At 35.8% G+C, this 20,574-nt stretch overlaps 1 protein-coding gene across 1 annotated transcript in view; it reads right to left on the bottom strand.

The window, feature by feature from the left end:
• Positions 1-70: 70 nt before the first annotated feature.
• GLMN (glomulin, FKBP associated protein) overlaps positions 71-20,574 on the bottom strand; it is a 36,150-nt gene continuing 15,646 nt past the window's right edge. The window contains exons 8-19 of the mRNA XM_080800542.1: positions 17,368-17,555; positions 15,505-15,558; positions 14,096-14,126; positions 13,902-13,991; positions 12,524-12,565; positions 12,002-12,075; positions 10,610-10,694; positions 10,009-10,118; positions 9,240-9,303; positions 1,751-1,874; positions 1,056-1,138; positions 71-954 (exon numbers count right to left, since the gene is read on the bottom strand). Of these exons, the coding sequence (XP_080656668.1) occupies positions 838-954; positions 1,056-1,138; positions 1,751-1,874; positions 9,240-9,303; positions 10,009-10,118; positions 10,610-10,694; positions 12,002-12,075; positions 12,524-12,565; positions 13,902-13,991; positions 14,096-14,126; positions 15,505-15,558; positions 17,368-17,555 (1,062 nt within the window). The 3' untranslated portion in view covers positions 71-837. The remainder of the gene's footprint in view (positions 955-1,055; positions 1,139-1,750; positions 1,875-9,239; positions 9,304-10,008; positions 10,119-10,609; positions 10,695-12,001; positions 12,076-12,523; positions 12,566-13,901; positions 13,992-14,095; positions 14,127-15,504; positions 15,559-17,367; positions 17,556-20,574) is intronic.

Below are 20,574 nucleotides of genomic sequence, written 5' to 3'. Positions count from 1 at the left end.
ATGTTCAAATATATATTTAAAGATTTTTTTAATTAAAAAAAATAAAATATATATGATTAAAAATGATTTTCAGTTTTGTTGAGTAATTCCTTTAATAATGTTTAGAAAAAATTGGCACATACACATATGATAAAACTCAGATGCAGTTTCTTGGTGATACAAGTTAAGTTGGAAGGAAAATATTTATTACAAAATAAAAACACAGCATTTTCTAACTAGCCCCTTAGACTAAAGGAAAAGTCATGTAGACTTTTTAACTTTTCCACAAGGGCTGCCAGTATTTCTAAAATTAATGTTTGCAGATGTGTTCATATTATAACTGCTGCTAGAGAGGTGGTGATGGGACTGTGCCCCATAAGACTTCTAAGGTAGGGAAAGAAAGGGAAATTAAGAGAAGTAACCAGCTGGCCTGAAAACCTCTCTTACACTTTTACAGTGGTGTGATATTCCTTTTTGACACCAGGAATTCTGAAGTGTAAGAAAGCATCTAATTGGAACATAAAGTGTAAAATGTATTTATAAACTCACTACAACTATATGAAGGAAGGCAATACAACTATATTTTATGAGATTATAATAGACTATTACTAGTTTGTATTAGATTTTCAACTAAGTAGAATTTAGAATACATACATGGGCATTATTTACCATGTAAATTATCATTTTAAAACCAAAAACTACTACTGATCCATAATGTGTCATCACAGAAACCAGTAAATGAGAAAAGCTACATTTATTTTTCTAGCAGTATTTTACAGAAAAGTCTTTATAAAGGTATTAAATAATCATAATGGAAAATAAAGTATTTTACTAGTTTTTATTTAGGAAATGGAGGTTTCACTTTATCCCAATATTTTCTTCAGGGGCAGACTTTGTTTTTATTTCAATGAGTTCTTCTACTCGAGCCAGAACACTTTCAATCAAATCAAATGTGAAAAGAGCTGAATGCAGGACCTGCAGTGCCAAGGGAAATTAGTATTATATTAATGTTGCTGTTAGAGCAAAAAAACCAAAAGTCTTCAGCTGGATATAGCTTAGGAAAATTTCAGATCTACCTTAAGCTGCATTTCAGGAGGCATATTAGGGATCTCTTCTCCACCTACAGTTATAGAACAAAGATCTTTAGACTTCTGGACTTCTGTAAGAGAAGAAAAAAAATCAGGTGTCACATTTAACCATTAAAAACAACTCCCAGATTTCAATAATGAATTTATAAGCTACTTTCATTATTATACCCATTACAGTAAAAAAAAAAAAAAAAAAAAAAAATTCTAGTAATGCCTTTAAGAAATACGCCATAGCTATACAGAAAAGAGCAAAAGATTATTATAGAATTGTTTGCTGATTTTAAAAAGTAATTCTGGATCTAAGATTCTTTTTTGTAATCTGCACAGATTTACTTGAGGGTGAGGATGTACAGAGCCATGCCCAAGTTAGTGTAATATCCAAACAGAAATATTTATAGTATAATTAGATTCTTAATCAGAATTTGATTTTAATCGGTTTTAAACCAGAATATGCTTCAATTTGGTTTAAATCTTTGTTAACCCAATTTCAGTGTTAACTGGCTTACAGATCTGCTAAAAATCATTTTAATTATAAATAAAATAACTTAGCTGTCATGTTTCCTTGTTTGTTAGAAAATAAACAAGTATGAGATGAAAAAGTTCTTTATTTTGAATATAATTGACAGTTCTAAAAGTTGACTAATTTCTAGACCTAACCAAAAATAAAATTGCACATTACCAACCTTGGCTATTTTCTTGGCTGTTTTTAATTTCTGCTTCATAATGTGCTTTTGACATATTAAGTCCTGTATGGAGTGGCTTTAAGAAATTATTCTCAATCTTTCCAAGTTCTGTCCATAATCCAGTCTACTCAGAAGAATTAATGAAAGAATTAGTTATTTGGCTCAACATTTCTTGACTGCCTACTATTATTAAACACATGTTAAGAGTTAGAGAAACAAAAATAAAATCTGATCCTTGCCTTTCAAGATAGTTTCCTGTTTAATACATTCATTATTACATCTGGTTATTTTATATGAATACCAATAAAAACAAAAATGTACTTTGGACAGCATACTCATTAATACACTATTTGGACAGCTCCTAATTTTGCAATCTGTAACTTAGAAGTTTCATTCATGAGAAAATTATTTGAGAATAATCCATATGATGAGACATTTCTTTTCCTGTAAAAACCATCCCTATAATGACTACATTATATATTCCTTCAACTCATGACCTTTCAATTGATATCCTTGTCATAGATCTAGTTCTTCCTTCCCTCTCCTTCCCTTCCCTCTTGATGGAAACATTCTTTTTTTTTTTTAAGATTTTATTTATTTATTTGACAGAGAGAGCACAAGTAGGGGGAGAAGCAGACAGAGGAGGAGGGAGAAGCAGGCTTCTCCCTGGGCAGGGAGCCCGATGCAGGGCTTGATCCCAGGATCCTGGGATCATGACCTGAGCTGAAGACAGCTGCTTAACTGACTGAGCCACCCCAGCGCCCCTATTTTTTTTTTTTTAAGATATTATTTATTTGAGAGAGAGAGAGAAAGCAAGAGAGATTACAGAGGGAGAGGAAGAATCAAGACTCCCTGCTGAGCAGGGAGCTCAATGTGGGGCTTGATCCCAGGACCCTGACATCACGACCTGAGCCAAAGGCAGATGCTTAACTGACTGAGCCATTGAGGCGCCCTGATGGAAATATTTCTAACACAAATTTGTTATGAACTTTCTGGTGATCAATGTAGACAGAGATTTTACCTAAAACAGCTTAGGGTTATTCTGTCATCCATATTTTAAGCTTTTATCCCAAGAGTACTTCCTCCTATATACTTAAAGGAAAAGTATCATAAAGTCTTAATTTTATTAGAAAGACAGGAAAATGGGAGGGGAGGGGCTGGAGGTAGGGGAGAGGGAAAGGAGGAGAGAGAATTGGGGATAAAGAGAGAAGGAGGAGACAGAAGAGGAAAGAGAAAATTCAGTAGTATTATTAAGTTACCAGGTACTCTTTACAAAGGAAAATATCTTAGGTAAAAAAAGGGAAACTTAGGAACCCAGTTATCCTTAACTAGAAGTGGACCACTTGAAAACCTATTTTGTAATCAACTTTTAATTATTCAGGTTTTTTTTTTAAGATTTTTTTTTTTAATTTATTTATTTGTCAGAGAGAGAGAGAGTGAGCACAGGCAGACAGAGTGGCAGAGGGAGAAGCAGGCTCCCCGCGGAGCAAGGAGCCCGATGTGGGACTCGATCCCAGGACGCTGGGATCATGACCTGAGCCGAAGGCAGCCGCTCAACCAACTGAGCCACCCAGGCGTCCCTAATTATTCAGTTTTAAATGGTTAATATTTTTTACCTTGTATACATACATCTCGTAAAATAGATTTTATTCATAATTATATAAAGGTTCTCAAACTTCACTGTGTTAGTTAAAAATGTAGATTTCTGTGCTTCACTTGGAGACTGAGTAGATTCAGGGCTAAACCCAGGAATTTGCATTTATATGCATAAAATAACAAATACCCAGGTGATTCTCATTAGGAATATATGTGAAGTTACAAAGATCTAAAATGGCCACATCCAATGCCAATGAGAAACTGAATTTTTTTTCACGATATGAATTTATCTATTTATTTAATTAATATATAATGTATTTTTTGCTTCAGGGGTACAGGTCTGGAATCAGTCTTACACAATTCACAGCACTCACCATAGCACATACCCTCCGTAATGTCCATAACCCAGCCACCCTATCCCTGCCCCCCAACCCCCAGCAACCCTCAGTTTGTTTCCTGAGATTAAGAGTCTCTAATGGTTTATCTCCCTCCCCAGTCCCATCTTGGAGAAACTGAATTTTTAATTAAATTTTTTTTTAATTCACATTTTAAATATTCAGATATGGCTACAAAATAAATATTTATTTGAGAAAGAGAGAGCAAGCATGAGTGGGGGAGGGGGAACAGCAGGCAGAGGGAGAAGCAGACTCCCCCCTGAGCAGCGGGGAGCCGAACTCAGGGTTCAATCCTAGGACTTTGAGATCATGACCTGAGCTGAAGACAGATGATTAACTGACTGATCCACCCAGATGCCCCTTGTTTTTGTTTTTTAGATTTTGTTTATTTTAGAGAAGAGAGGGAAAGAGAGTAGGCAAGCGGGGGAAGGAGCAGAGAGAGAGGGAGAGAGAATTTCAGTGAGACTCTGTGCTGAGCATGGAGCCCAGTGAAGGGTTTGATCTCATGACCCTTAGATTATGACCTGAGCCAAAACCAAGAGTTGGAGGCTTAACTGACTGAGGCATCCAGGCAACCTAAGAGCTTAGTTGTTTTTAATGACAATAATTTAATATATGGCCCATAATCCTAAAACTTATAAGGCAATAAAATTGTGGCAAAATTAGGTTACAGAAAATCTGTTGTGCATTCTATTCAGCATAATTCTACAAATCTTTCATATGATGAACTGTAATAATTTTAGAAGCATGTAAGAGTGTAGAAGCTGTGGAAATAAATTTTCTCTTATAATAAGTTTACTAGATCTTTAAAAAATACTACAAAGAAAATCATTTTAAGATTTATCTTCAGTGTCGAGAAAAAGTAACGTAAGAATTAAAAAAAGTAGTTATAAGGATAAAAATAAAAATGTGAAGTTTTCACAAATGTTTGCTTTTAATTTTTCCCAAGTAGACTCATTTATGTAGTAATGAAAGTTTTTTCAGTTTTAAAGCTTACCTATATAATTCAAAATGCACCACTGAAGCCTGTCTCAAAAAAAGGAAGACTAGGGGCGCCTGGGTTAAGCCTCTGCCCTTGGCTCGGGTTCCTGCCCCTTCGGCTGGGATCAAGCCCCGCATCGGGTCTCTGCTCAGTGAGGACCTGCTTGCTGCCCCCCCAACCCGCCTGTCTCTCTGCCTACTTGTGATCTCTCTCACTCTGTCAAATAAATAAAATCTTAAAAAAAAAAAAGGAAGACTAAGTAATTCTGAAACCTAATGAAATTTATTGCCAAAACAGACAGAGACCTCGCAAAGAATAGTCAATCATGACAATGAAGAAATAAAAGAAGGAAATGAATAACACCCAATTTCCCTCCTCCTTATTTGGAAAGGATTCTTATTTATGAAGTAATGCTACAGAACTATTGTTTCCATTATTAATATTGTAATAATAAGGAATGTGTATCACTAAAGTCATCTGGCTCTGCAAATAATATACAAAGCATATGTTTCAATAAATGAAAACCCAAAATATGGACGATATGGAATTATATGTACATGTATATATATGCCAGATATTATAGTTTTTTCCTAAATGAAAAGCAAATCTGCATACATTACATAACTCAGTTTTTAAAAATTCCTGATACTTGTGGCCTTTATAATCTCCTGTGGCTTCCCTTGACCCTACTTTCAATCAACATACTACAATATCAGTTTAGGGCAACAATGGGTAAGCAGGCAGATGGGAAAGTATATAAGTAGATAGGATAGAAGGTGAGTGATAAAATTATTATGGGCTATGTATTAGAATAAATTACTGTAATTCAAAACAACTAATATTTAAAAACACTTACCAAAATAAATAAGTAAAGATACCAAACAGAACACTAGGTATAAAAACTAAGTTGGTTTTACCAGTACAGATGGAGGTTCAAGAACAGTTTTGTGAAGCTGAAGTGTGGGAGAAGGTACCTATAACTTATGCAGAGATAAATGGGTGAAGAGAAATAAGATGAAAAGGAAAATGACTTTTGAAAAGACTAAATCAGCTCACAGCCACCCAAAATAGCAGGAAAAGAAATGGATTATTATTTAATTATGAATCACTTTGTTTTGTACTTAAATGACCCTGTTCTTAATTTCCCTGTATACCTTCTGATTCCTTCTCAGCCTTCCATCTGACTAGTTCACCTCTCAGCATGCTTAACTGGTCAAAAATAGGTACTGGTAAAGGGTGCCTGGTTGTTGGCTTACTCGGTTGAGCATCTGACTTTTTTTTTTTTTTTTTAGAATTTATTTATTTGAGAGAAAGACAGTGAGTGAGAGAGCACTGCGGAGGAAGCAGAGGGAGAAGCAGATTCCCCACTGAGCTGGGAGCCCGATGCAGCGCTTGATCCCAGGACTCCAAGATCATGACCTGAGCTGAAGGCAAATGTTTAACCACCTGAGCCACCCAGGTGCCCTGAGCATCTGACTCTTGATTTCAGGTCATGATCTCAGGGTCCTGTGGCAGGCTCCCTCCTCAGCAAGGAACTGGCTGGAGATTCTCTCTCTCTCCTTCTGCCCCTCTCTGTGCTCCCACCCCCAGGCTCACACTCTTTCTCAAATCTTAAAACAAACAAAAAAAAGTACGAGTAGGAGTCTTTGAATAAAACTACCCATAATTCAGCCTCACTAGGGTATCATTTTGTTTCTTCTTTAATCAAACTTTATAAAACTCAGAAGCTGTCATTTTTTGATTAACCATAGCAAACAGATTTACCTTTCAGTGTCTGTCTATATGACCTGTTACAACTTCACTTGGGAGAAGTGTTTCTGTGATGAACAAACAGGTTCTTAAGATGTCTCAAATATATCAGGTTGCCATCTTGCACACATTTTTTTCCCTAATCTCCTCAGTATAAGAATTCATACAGTAACTCGCACAGTAATACTTTGGAATATTTGATTCCCAAGAAATTTTTTTTAAAAGAGTTTATTTATTTGAGAGAAAGAGAGTGAGAGAGCACAAGCAGGGGAGAGTGGGAGAAGTAGGCTCCCGACACGCGGGGCTCAATCCCAGGACCCTGGGATCAACACCTGAGCTGAAGACAGATGCTCAACAGACTGAGCCACACAGGCACCTCCCTAAGAAACTTTTTTAAACCATTAAATAAGAAAATGATTTTATAAACTGGTTATATCCTTTTCTTTACCATACAACATTCAAGCCAAATATAAGTGAGGCATCTGTGGATATAATAGGAGATATTCCACAATCCTAAACTGCTCTGCCTTCCCTCTCTGGGCAGAGTCCCATTTGCTGCCCCTGTAGCACACTGTGTTCCTTACCTAATAAATTAATCACTCTTAATCAAAAAGATTCTTTTTCTGTCAGGCAAATCACATCATTTTTAGGTACAGCCTTTCCAGATTACTAAAAAGGTAAACTCATACCTTATTCCAAGGACACCTTCCTAAAGCCTCAGGGCCTCCACTGTTGTTGAGTTTCATTTACCATCTTTTCTATTTTTTTACCAGAAGCTCCTTTAGGAGTCAGGATATACTTTGTGATTCAAAGGTTCTGGCCATTGCCTGAAGTCATAGCTATCTCTACCACTTACTAGGTATGTGCCCTTGTGCAAGTTAAAGATCCTTTCAATGCCTACATTATCTAAAAAATTAAAAAATAAAAAAGTAAGTTGAAAAGGACACAGGGTACCAATGTTTTATATTTGATAAAGATTTGGATAACAGATCTATCCATTTGTTGAAACTCAGAGATACACACTTAAAATCTATGCATTTCATGTAAATTTTATCTCAGAAAAACTACAGACATATTTAACTGTTTACTGAAATATTTAGGGGAAAGTATGCTCTTAGTAGTTTACAAATAAGACACTGGTAAACAGAAGGTAGCAAGATGGATATATGATAAAAGTAGACTAAAAAATGGGACGCCTGGGTGGCTCAGTTGGTTGAGCGGCTGCCTTCGGCTCAGGTCATGATCCCGGCGTCCTGGGATCGAGTCCCGCATCGGGCTCCTTGCTCAGCAGGGAGCCTGCTTCTCCCTCTGCCTCTGCCTGCCACTCTGTCTGCCTGTGCTCGCTCGCTCTCTCTCCCTCTCTCTCTCTCTGACAAATAAAAAAAAAAAAAAAAAAAAAAAAAAAGTAGACTAAAATGTTAATGGTAGCATCTTGGTGGTGGGTAAATCAGTGAGGGATCACTGTAAAATTATCTTCAACTTGGTTGTATGTTTAAAAAGCTTCACAATAAGATGCTGGGGAAGAATAAGCACTAGTCAATAATAGCAAATAACTATTTTTGACTGAAGAGGGATAAACAGGAGGTCAGTTCACTGAATCTACTAAATTCAGTCAAAAGGGAAGGAAGTAGCAACTTTTCTTATAAACTTTTCATTCCAAATCATGATTAAATTTTCTTTTAAAAAGCTCTTTGGCATCGGGGTCCCTGGGTGACTCAGTGGGTTAAGCCTCTGCCTTTGGCTCAGGTCATGATCTCAGGGTTCTAGGATCAAGCCCCACATTGGGTTCTCTGCTCGGCAGGGAGCCTGCTCCCCCCCCCACCTCTGACTACTTGTGATGTCTCTCTGTGAAATAAATAAATAAAATCTTTAAGAAAAAAAAAAGCTCTTTGGCATCCTTATATAAAAGTCAGGGGCTCCTGGGTGCCTCAGTCTGTTAAGTGTCCCAACTTCTGATTCAGCTCAGGTCCGCTTGACTTCAGGGTGGTAAGCTCAAGCCCCGTGAAAAAATACTTTCATTTTTTAAATTATTTTCTTAAAAAAAAACCCAAAAACCAAAAAACAGATTAACTACATATGTGATTCAGTTATAGTTAATAGAGATGACGCATTATGGGAAAGCAACTATTAGAATAGAAAATAGGTAGAAAGAAAGGAGAAGATAAAAAGCAAATCCAATTTTACTGTATGACAAATCTCCCTCAAATAGTTTTGTCTTCACTGAATACCTCTAATGATGCACTATTAAGAAAAAAACAATAAACTTCCTACACATTATCCAGAAGGTGATATTAACAGATTTCAGTTTTAGTGCTGAAAATGCTTCAAATTAGTCATATCTGGTGAGGGAATATCAAATTATCAGCTGATTTTATTTTAGACAGCTTAGACTTAAATCATGACTTACAGGTGGAGGCAATTAAACAAAGACACCCAAACATAGGCACACTCCAAAAATTTAGTTAACTGAGGACCTGCAACATATCTACGTATATCTAACATATCCAACATATCTACATATCTAACATAACGTATATCTAACATATCCAACATATCTACATATCTACATACAACACTGCAGCAAGATGGCAGAGGTTCAATAAGAAAAGGAAAGGGAAGCTGGGTGTGGGTGGTAAGGGCTCCTGGGAGTTCAGGTTTTAGAATAACTGCTGGTACTTCTCCTAGCCTTTGTAGCTGGGTAAGATATTAAATACTGGCTTGTACACTTTGAATATACTGTTTCTTTTTTTAAAAAAAATTCACTTACTTGATTGTCTTTTTCATTATCTTTGATAACCAAATATCTCAATAAATTTAATGAAGCCATTATCCTGTTAATTAAAAATATATAACCTGTTACTTACAGTACAGTTTTATATAATCAGCAATTTCAATGAATAAAATAAGTTAAAACTTAGGGTATATTTTTACAATTGTGTTTGCCATTAGAAATTACTCCTCTTAACAAATCTTTTGGAGTAGTAATTACCACTCTTGTTCTCCACGTTCACAAAATGCAATTGTGAAAATTGTTATCTTTCATACTTGAAAGTAACATCTCTTACTGCCTGAATTTTAAGATTCCTTTTTAAAAGCTTACAACCACTGCTCATCATCCATGCTAGTAGACTGAAAGTAAAATTAGTAAAAAGTAAGAAAATAAAATTTACTTAAAGTAAAATTAGATGTCCTAGAAAACAAAACAATAAAACCCAAACCAAATGTTACATACATGAAATTCTTAGTTTTTAGTCACCAATGGTATAGTTGTAAATCCCTATGACTTGTATATTATGCAGGGCACATCACAGGTATAAAATCATTCTGTTAGTCATACTTTTGGAAAGAGGAATTTTTAATTTTGTTTTTACATAGCATCTGATTACCTAAATATGAAAATCTTTATGTAGTTTTATGAATTAGCCATAGTTCATAAAGTAACAGGAAAATACATCTTATTTGTTTAGGTTCGCTAAGCAGGGGTTTCACATTTTATTGTGAATTTACTATGTGAACCTTGGTAATGGTTACCTTACCTATCTGAGTTTTGGAGTAAATCTGTTTCAGCACCCTCTGGGAGAAAGAGTACCAAATCTAGAAGTGAAATCAGCTGTGGGCCTGTAAACCATTTGTTGTTATGTGTTCTCTGAAAAATCAAAATAAAAATTGGGAAGGGTTTTAAATAAGTTGATTAACTCATGTTGTTCTTCTAATACCTTCATACTATAAAAATAAATATTACACATTTAAAAAATACTTTTTAACCTTTCATTTCCATTCTTTCACACTTTTCTAGACACTAGGAACAAGATGCCAGTTTGAAAGCATTGAAACACCCTTTCCCTGTTTCCAGTATAGAATTACTATTCATAAACAGAGTAGACTTAAATTTCCAATACTTCAGAAGTACAGAGCAAAATGAAATCATAGTCTCAGCTCAAATTAATACTATTTCAATATACAGTTAACAAAATTTCAAATCCAGGTTTTTAAAAAATAGAAATAGTGAAAAAATACGCCCTAATACTAGATATAGAAAAAGTCCATAGGAAAAAGTCCACATTAATGTATTCTACAAATGAATCAATATAGCCTACAAAGTAAAAAAGATAATGAACACCTTAGCTATGCTCTTACCTTTAATGACACATCAATTTGATTTTTGATATTCTGAATAATGAAAGCCTCCACACCTGAATGATTACTTGTATTCAATAAGCACCTTAAAAGCAAAATTTTAATACATTTGAATTTATCTTCAACTGCATTATACTTAAATGATGATGAAAATTTTACAAATTCAAATGGGCCACGTGTTATTTCTAGAAATAAAACAATCAGTGAAGACAGCAAGGTGATCAACCAATTACCAAGTCACTTGTGGTTCTTGCTCTAACCAGCGAATTCTATTTTAACTGGAGATTTCCAACAATAAATTTCTATTAAACCAAATGTGAATCTTTTGTGCATACAGTTGCAATGATTTGACACGGCAAAAATGGACACTAGTAAAATAGCCTAAAAACTCCCCAAATTATTCCCTGTCAAAGTAGACTAGTCTTATTAGACTAACTTAATTACAACAAAAGGAAACTCAGTATGACTGGGTTAAGAAAGGGGGATCTCCTGGTAGGAATATAGGTAGATAAGAACAGGAAAGCTGGTATAAGACCTAAGTATCAAATTAAAATTTCGTAAACCTGGTCTAAGTCTTATTAATAGAAGTGAAGATGGGATCAAGGGTGCTAATATTGGCCAACCCTTAAAAAATAGAGTTCTTGGCACTTTGACGTTGCCCAAATCTATTTTTAACTCATTTTTATTTACTACCAGGTGTGTCAACAAACTAGGTCTGCAGGCCAAATTCAGACTGGTGCCTGTTTTGTTTTATTGGAACACATCCACCCCCCTACTACAAAGACAAAGCTGAGTAGTTGCAATAGACTGTGTGATGCATAAAGTCTGCATTTGCTTTACACAAAGGTCTGCTGCTCTTTTACTCAGAAAGTTGCTAGAATCTTTTCCCACTTAAACAGCACTATTAATAAACTCTATTAACTTACAGTAAATAGCCTATCAAAGTTATAACTCTAGAGCAATTAATTTCAACAGTGAATAATGGAGATTATGGATGTGTAAAGTTCTAGTAGGAGCCTTATCAATCTCTTATGTAATCTCTCTCTAGTTTTTTAATTTTAGAATATTTCAATTAGTTAAAATGAAATACTATTATTCATATAATATGTATCCATAATATTTGACTAACCCTTCTCTACCTATAGGGATAAGAAAATTTATTATAATAAGGCTTCCAAATAGAGTCGACTTAAATGTAAAACATACTTAATTACTATAACCTGGAATAATTAAATAGCATTAATTTGGTGTTTTTTTTTAATTTTTTATTTTATTTTTTTTATTTTAATAAACATATAATGTATTTTTATCCCCAGGGGTACAGGTCTGTGAATCACCAGGTAATTTGGTGTTTAATCAGCTACACACTTGACAACCATTCTTGATACCTACCTAAATAATGTATATTTGCCTTGTGAATCCAACTTGTTAATATACAGTTGAAGCATAGCTAAACTCTTTTTTCTCTAAAATAAAACAAATAATATTGTTACATAAGGTGAAGATTATAGTTGACTCTTGAATACCAGGAGTTTGAAATGTGCAGGTCCACTTATAAGTGGATTTTTTCAACAGATACAGTATAGCACTGTATATGTTTTTTCCTTGTGGTTTTTTTCTTTTAACGTTCTTAACATTTTCTTTTCTCTAGCTTACTTTATTATATGCATGTAGTATGCAATACATCTAACATACAAACTATATGTTAATCAACTATTTTGTTATCAGTAAGGTTTCTGGTCAAAAGGAGGCTACTAGTAGTTAAGTCTTCAGGGAGTCAAAAGTTTTATGTGGCTTTTTGACTGTGCTGGAGGTTAATATCCCTAATCCCGGTGCTCAAAAGTCAATTATAAATTATTCATTAAATTTGCTCACTGTAATTCATTATTATTTAGTCCCAAAACATTTACATACCAATGTCTCAATGGGGCAAAGTGTCATTACTTTGACTAAGCCCTGGAAATAAAAAATAAAATTCAGATGTTAATAGATTATACTGACAACAGACAACTATATTATCAATGGTGGGTACTAAAATTTTGTAAGTGAAGATAGGAGATTTAAAAATTAAGTAAATTTGGGGCCCCTGGGTGGCTCAGTGGGTTAAAGCCTCTGCCTTTGGCTCCGGTCATGATCCCAGAGTCCTGGGATTGAACCCCCCATTGGGCTCTCTGCTCGGCAGGGAGCCTGCTTCCCTTCCTCTCTCTCTGCCTGCCTCTCTGCCTACTTGTGATCTCTGCCTGTCAAATAAATAAATAAATAAATCTTAAAAAAATAAAAATTATGTAAATTTTTCCCTGAGCCTCTTTATTCTTTTTTTTTTTTTTTTTACAATTTTATTTATTTGAAGGGAGAGAGGGGGGAACATGGCTTGGGGCAGAGGTTGGGGATGGGGGCAAAGGGAGAAGGACAAGCAGACTCCACACTGAGCAGGAAGCCAGATGTGGGGATCCATCCCAGGAGCCTGAGTTCATGACCTGAGCTAAAAACCAACTGAGCACCCAGGTGCCCCTCCCTGAGCCTTTCATTCCACTGTTACATTAAAGGAAGCTATCCATTTTGCAATTAAAACTGAGTGGGGTGTTACAAAGTATAAATTTAGAAGTCAATTGTAATTTACAATTCTGTCTAGAGTGGCAAAAAATGAAATCAGACATGCAAAAATATAATCAATTCATTAAAAACAATCAGTGTTAATTTAGTAACAATAGCCATGTTTTTCTATTTAAATAGTGGAAAAACATGTTTATACATCAACATCTTAAGACCTACTTGGCTATGATAACTAATAAGTAGTACAAAGTAAAATAAAATCACAGGAGGAAAAAAACAAAATGTCTTTCTAGTAATGAGTCCATGCAAGCCTTGACGGAGTCCTTAAGACTTGAGTTACAAGTAAAGGAACTTCATTTCCAAGGTTCCTATAGAAACATCCCTACAGAAACAAAGTGTTAAAGAAGGAAATTATGTTTTTGCACTAGGTGTTATGCTATCAACTATGATAGCCATTAGCCACATATAGCTATTTAAGTTTAAATTAATTTAAATTAAATTATAAATTCAGTTCCTTAATCAACTTTAGCGACATTTCAAGTGCTCAGTATGGCTAGTGGCTTCCATACTGTGTCAAAGCTAGAACACTTCCACCATCACACCAAGTTTTACTGGAAACATGGCACCGGAGTTTCCAAAGGATATGGAGAAGGAAGTAGGGGAGGAGTCTGAAAAGACCTTTACTTAAATTTAGAAAAAGAAGGGGCTATGTCAAAATTAGAATACACATTTTACTTACCTGAGGTACAGTAAGAAAGCTCTTGATTTCTAAGTACTGGTGAAGTAGACTGTTGTCTTCTATTCTCAATAAACCATTCTCCAACAGATCCTACAGATTAAAATATATGCACAGATACATATATAGCAAAATCAACAGCTATATTTATTGACAATGGCTGTGTGTATATTACAATGGGTGCAAACAAATCTTACCACTCCTTTGGAGAAAACAGACTCTTCTGTTCTGGAAGAGAATATGAAAATTTATCAACATGGTTTTTCTAAACTGTTTAAGAATGATTCTTCATGTTAGGAAAAATAAAGCAAAAATTGAAATTTAAAGACTTTAAAAATATGTATCATTAAGGAAAAATTCTGTTGAAGAACTTAGTCAAAATTCTTAATCCATGTTTGATTATCTTGTGACTTGGTTACTGACATCTGAATCTGACCACAATCTGCCCTCTCAGGGCTTCTTTCCTAGTAACCAACCAACAGATCTTCAACAACAAGTGCTAAGAAACCAATTATACATGATATACTATGTATTCCAGTTGATTAATCTGTAAAATCTTTTCAAATAAGAAGTAAATGCTTTCCATTTATGATAGCATTTTTTTTAAAGGTGTATAATCTTTAACTAAATATTTAAGCTGTGTGGCAAAAAATATTATCTAAGGCCTAAGTTCTTATTCTAACCATGCAAGGAGTCAAAAGTGTTTTTGTTTAATGACTAAATAGTCTGGAAATCTTAAGAACATAGAACTTAAGATTCAAATCAATAGATATTCTCATTGTATGATTATAACAGAGACTAAAAAGAATGTAAAATCATTGAGACATACATAATACAGTAAATTTACAGAATTAATAACTACTTGTGCCAGGAGACCCTTGGAAATTCCTGCCTTGTAGGCCGAGGCTTTGGACATTTGCCATGTTACAAATCTTCCTTCACCTGGGAAGAGATGGGATTGATAAACTGTCACTAATGTTCCTATAGGATACTACTGAAGGTCCTGATTGATCACAAGAGAGAATTTAAACATGTTACAAGATAACACAAAGTGTATAGAGTTTTGCAAAATTCTTCAATATCTATCTGGAAGAATTATACATTATTTGTTACTTGGTAATTTTTTTAAAGAGAAAGACTTGCATTCTTAATGCTTCAAATAAGAAAAGTTACTGGATATAATCACTGTCAATAATTTAATAATCTAAATTATGAAAAGGTGGGGTCAAGACATCTCTTTCCTTTCAATGCAGTTCAGATTGTGTCCATGAGGCAAAATCATGGTGAATTTCTTTTACTGACCACCTCTTCTTAGATCGAGGAGGCTGCAGTGGGACAGAGGTGTTTTAACTTTACAACTTTTAATAAGGGAAGAAACCACAGAAGCAGATGACTGGAAATTCCCTTAGAAGACAGTATTTTAATATTTAAAAGAGATTTTTTGTTGTAAAACCTCTTTAACTCATTTGTCTCATATTTATATCACTGTTTTATAAAATAACCAATTAATTAGGGTCTGGCAAAGAGAAGGTAGTTTCCCCCACTCTTAACAAGAACTACTTTAATACTACTATTTAATTCTGAGATGCCATCTAAATGATCTTACCTTTGCAAAAAGACTTCAATATGCCCCATATTAAATTGCAAAAGGTACGATGGGCTAAAATAGATAACATACATACATATTTGTATATATCACATACACGTACATTTTTAGAAATTTTATAAACACAAATACTGTTATGGGTTGAATTGTGCCCCCCTCCAAAAACAAATGTTGGAATCCTAACCTCCAGAAAGAACCTCAGCATATGACCTTATTTGGAGATAGGGCCACCTTTTTTTTTTTTTTTTTTAATTGGGATGGGCAGGAACAGAACAAGAACTTCCCGACCCTGGAGATAAAGTGAGGTCATTAGTGCGAGCCCTATTCTAGTACAACTCGTGTTCTTATAATAAAGGTAAATTTGGACAGAGACAGACACAGAGAGAATGCTATATGAATATGAAGGCAGAATGGAGTGATCTACAAACCAAGGAACATCAAGAATTGCCAGCAAACCACCAGCTAACAGGGGAGAGGATGAAACAGACTCTCCCTCAGAGCCCTCTGAAGGAACCAGTCCTGCCCACACCCTAACCTTGGACTTCTTTCCTCCAGAACTATGGGACAGTAAATTTCTGTTATTTTAAAACTACCCAGTTTGTGGCAAACCAACGTATGTACCTAAATCAATTTGGTGGTAGTATGATTAAGAGTACAGGCTCTAGGGTCAGACAGAACTGTCTGGAAGGTAGCTATGCTCACCACTATACCACCACGACCTACTCAGAACTGTCTGAATCTACCTATCCCACTAGTTAAGTTGTATGTATTGACTTGTATCCTAAATTGTCTAAGCCTGTTATTTTCATCTGGAAAATATGAATGCTCTATTTCATAGTACTGTAAAGATTAGATAATGCATACAAAGCTGTTTAGTACATGGTGAACATGGAAGTGGTAACCATTATTGCAGCATTTACACAGAAATATATCCCCAGGTATATTCACACATAAATATATAAATGCACACAAAGACACCTATGGCCTCCAAGACAAGCATGTTATCCTTATTATCATGGATATTAAAGTCCAAAAAGTATTACATTATAAAATTATATATTTATTTAAAAAATAATTTTGATAAACTTTATAGGAAAAGGAAGATAAGGTTAAGATAATACAAAAGGAAGATTCAACCTAAATTGGGCGATAAGAGACTTTCTTCATAAAGTGACATTTAAAGTTAGAGATGGTCTAAGCATATACAAAGGCCCTACAGCAGAAAGGTTCATGACGTATTTGAGTAAGAAACCAAAAAAAGTTCTGTGTCACTGGAGCATAGTAAACAAAAGAAAAGGCAGTAGAAGGTGAATCAAGACAACCAAGCAGGGACCAGATTATGCATAAGCTTGTCTCATGTGAAGATTTTGACTTTAGAGCAACAAATAGCCACTGAAGTGTTTTCAGTAAGGGAGTACTCTGTGTTTTGAAAGAGCTGGATTAAAAGGGATTGAGGATATATAAATGCTCAGGATTACATGAGTAATCCAATTAATAGATGATGGCAACTTAGACCACCCCATGCATGAGTAACTAACCAGTTCCCTCCCTTATGGGCCCGGGTGATCCCAACAGCTTCAAACCAAGCCCTTGAGTGTGTCTGGCTTCATACTTTCTGATTCTTGTCCCCATCATTATGTCTGTTTCAACCCTACTCTCCCCCACCTCCAAACACCTTTTCACTATTTGAGTACTACCAGCTTTAACAGATGATAGGCAGTATTATTAATAAAAATAGCTTTTGTCTATACTTCATTTAAAATGTATTAGTACATTAATAAACATACCGGAAATTAGATCAATGAGTTTGATACTCATTGATACTTTTAAAATTGCATGAATAAACCAAACATTAACTCCTACCTTAAGACCATTGGAAGCTGATCAATACTGATGCCCTGTACAAATACCAGATAGGCCAGAGAAGCCATAGAGTCTGCTAACTGTTTGTCTTCTTCTTCCTCAAATTCAAGATAGTCCCAAGTCCTCTTTTTCCTTCCATGATTAAAAATCATTTTGGGGAAAGGATGTCCAACTGCTGATAAAAAGCCCTGTAAAACAGATTTAAAAAAATAAGCTACAGCAGGCAGGCTCTAGTATGTCCTTCCCATCCTCCCCAGCCACATACACATCATGTATAGTCCCTTCCTCTTGAGTGTTGGTGGGACCTGCTGGACTTGCTTCTAACCAACAGAGTATGGCAAGATGTCACCACATGATGAGATTATGTTATGACAAAAGTGAAAGGATTTTTGCAGATGTATTTAAGGTTCCAAATCAGTTGATTTGGGGTTATTCAGAATGGTGACTATCCTTGGTGGGCCTGACTTAAGCAAGTAGATGACTTTTAAAAAGGGACCAGGCCCTCCCTGAGAATCAGAAACTCAACTCTGTAGGCATTAAAGAATAAGCTGCCATGTTATGAGAGGGCCTACAGAAAGGGCTGTGTGGCAAGAAATTACAGACAGCCTCTAGGAGCTGAAAGCGGTCCGGAACCAAATAGCCAACAAGCAAATGGGGACCTCAATCTATACCTTCAAGGAGATAAATTTGCCAACAACCTGAGGGACCTGGGTAGAAAGATGAAAAAGTTTTAGAGATGGGTGGTGGTGACAGTTGCATGACAATGTGAATGTATTTAATGCCACTGAACTGTACCCTTAAAAATGGTTAAAATAGTAAATTTTGTTATGCATATTTTATCACATTTTTTTTAAGTGCTTCAGAGGTATTTGAGAGCAATCTAAGAATGTGAGACATACAAACAGCATGAAATGATAGTTAACTACTCAGATGAATACTCTAGGAACAGTGCTCCACTGACCACTGTCTGACTAGACACAGAGTGGACAGGAGAACACTGGTCAGTGGCACCAGAGACTTCGGAAGAAAGTGCTGCTATCTCAGGTCATAAGGGTTCTTGTGTCCTAAGAGAAAGATAAGCATGAGTGGATAGGACTACAGTTTTATCTTTTTTTTTAAGGAGGGAAGAAGAGAGAAAAAGGGACACTCAGGAAACATAAGGCCATTCCTATTCCTCTTATGTTGGTTCTAACTAAAGTATCCTAGAAAGCATCTGATCTTTAGAATCCAATGGAATTGATCTGAATTTTGGCTTCACCACTTATTAACTGTGAGATACTGGACAAGTTACCTATCTCTTCTAAAGCCTCAGTCTCCTTATCTAGAAAATGACAGCATGTCTATATCAAATATTTATTGAGAAGGTCCACAAAAAGAGTAGAAGATAAGGTTACAACAAACTACTATATAGAGGTAAAAAGGGAATGACAAAAACAGTTAAATCAGAATGAATACTGACCTTCCACATATTCACTCATTTATTTTAATAAATACTTGAGTGTCAGGCACTGGGCCTGACACTGTAGGGAATTATAAAGCCAAATAAGACTTTTCCAGCCTTCAGGGAAGTAAAATCTGCTGATCCCAGATGGCTCCATTAGTCATTTCAGAACACAAAAAAGAACTGTGGGAAATCATCCTTAGTCACAAGAGACTGCTATTCAGCCACCAGAGGCTAAATATATACTTGGTGCACTGATTTTCAAAGCCATGCATTCCTGTAATAGCTAGAAGACAAAAGTTTACCGTACTTGGATTCCAAATGTCTTCTTAATCATGAAGCTCCATTTTTTCATTCTGCCAATACTAGATATATATATATATATATATATATGTGTATATATATATATATATATATATTCCCCCCCCCCCCCCAGAGTAGGGTTAGCCTTTTAAAAAATCATTATACATAACCAGATTCTTCAGTGCTGCTTTAGGATATCTGGAGTCCACCTGTGTCCAAATTAGGACCTCCACTCTCTACCCACACGCCATCCAGAGTCTTGCTAATACCCAGATGTACCTACCACTCTATAATTTCTCATGGCAGCCTTGGCCCTTTTAGGCATGTTCCTGTGGTGAAACCCTTGGGACATTCAAGCACTTCTATAACAAAATAACTTCTGCCAAAGGAGGGATAGCTGAGGCTATCAAGCTCAAGCATGACACACTTACCTCAACTTCTCCAGCATAGAACAGAAGGCACCTCCTCACTTCATCCCCTACCCTCATTTCACCTCTACTTTTTACTTAATTTCTAAAATTTAATACACTTCAAATTAGTGTGCCAGGTTCATTTCAGCTCCTTCACTGCCAAAACTGAGGGCAGGGACTGCTTTTGTTTCTGCCTTTGTCTGTGATGACCAAGGTATACTAGGTATCTACTGCATTGAACTTTTAACTCCACATTATCCTTCTTTTTCTTGATCTTGATGGATTTGGCATCCATTCACCTGGCCATGAGCAGGAAGACCTTGGTTTCTTTGATTTTGGGAAGAATGGTTATGAGGGGCACAGGGAAGCGTGTGGCCGGCACAGCAAGTGGCAAAAAAAAGAGCCACCTCTACTTCTCCTTTGCTTTGTGCTTCCTCACTTCTCTCTACTCCTAATGCTCCTTCTGCTGAGATCTTAAAACCTCTTCCCTACACCCTCAACCTCTTCATAGGATAGTTGCTCTTATTGGTATAATTAAACCTGACTGCCTTCTTTTTTTTTTTAATTTTTTTTTTAAAGATTTTGTTTATTTATTTGAGAGAAAGAGAGAGACCATGAGAGGGAAGAGATCAGAGGGAGAAGCAGATTCCCCGCCCAGCAGGGAGCCTGATATGGGACTCCATCCTGGGACTCCAGGATCATGACCTGAGCCAAAGGCAGTTGCTTAACCAACTGAGTCACCCAGGTGCCCCAACCTGACTTATTTCTGGTGCAAGCTGCTCATCCTCTAACACCTCTTACACAGCACAGTCAGGGAGGCAGCAGTAAGGAAGGCTGGTATGGGTAGAAGTTGGGTATTATCTTGGTCTTCCTCTATTCTCAAGCGAAAGCACATTTTCCCCTCAGGCAGATACCACACTGCCTTTAGCTGTCCTCATCTCTGCCATATGCTGACTGCCTGGTCATTTCCCCACTTTCACTAAAGACTCTGGTATCTGCTCACAATCTTTTCTCTATCCAACTCCTGCTACCATATGAGAAAAAAATTGAATG

Source organism: Martes martes, assembly GCF_963455335.1.
Source record: "Martes martes genome assembly, chromosome: 4".
NCBI classification, from domain to species: domain Eukaryota; kingdom Metazoa; phylum Chordata; class Mammalia; order Carnivora; family Mustelidae; genus Martes; species Martes martes.
Note: the sequence above shows the minus strand (reverse complement) of the source record. Positions and strands in the feature narration are given on the sequence as shown.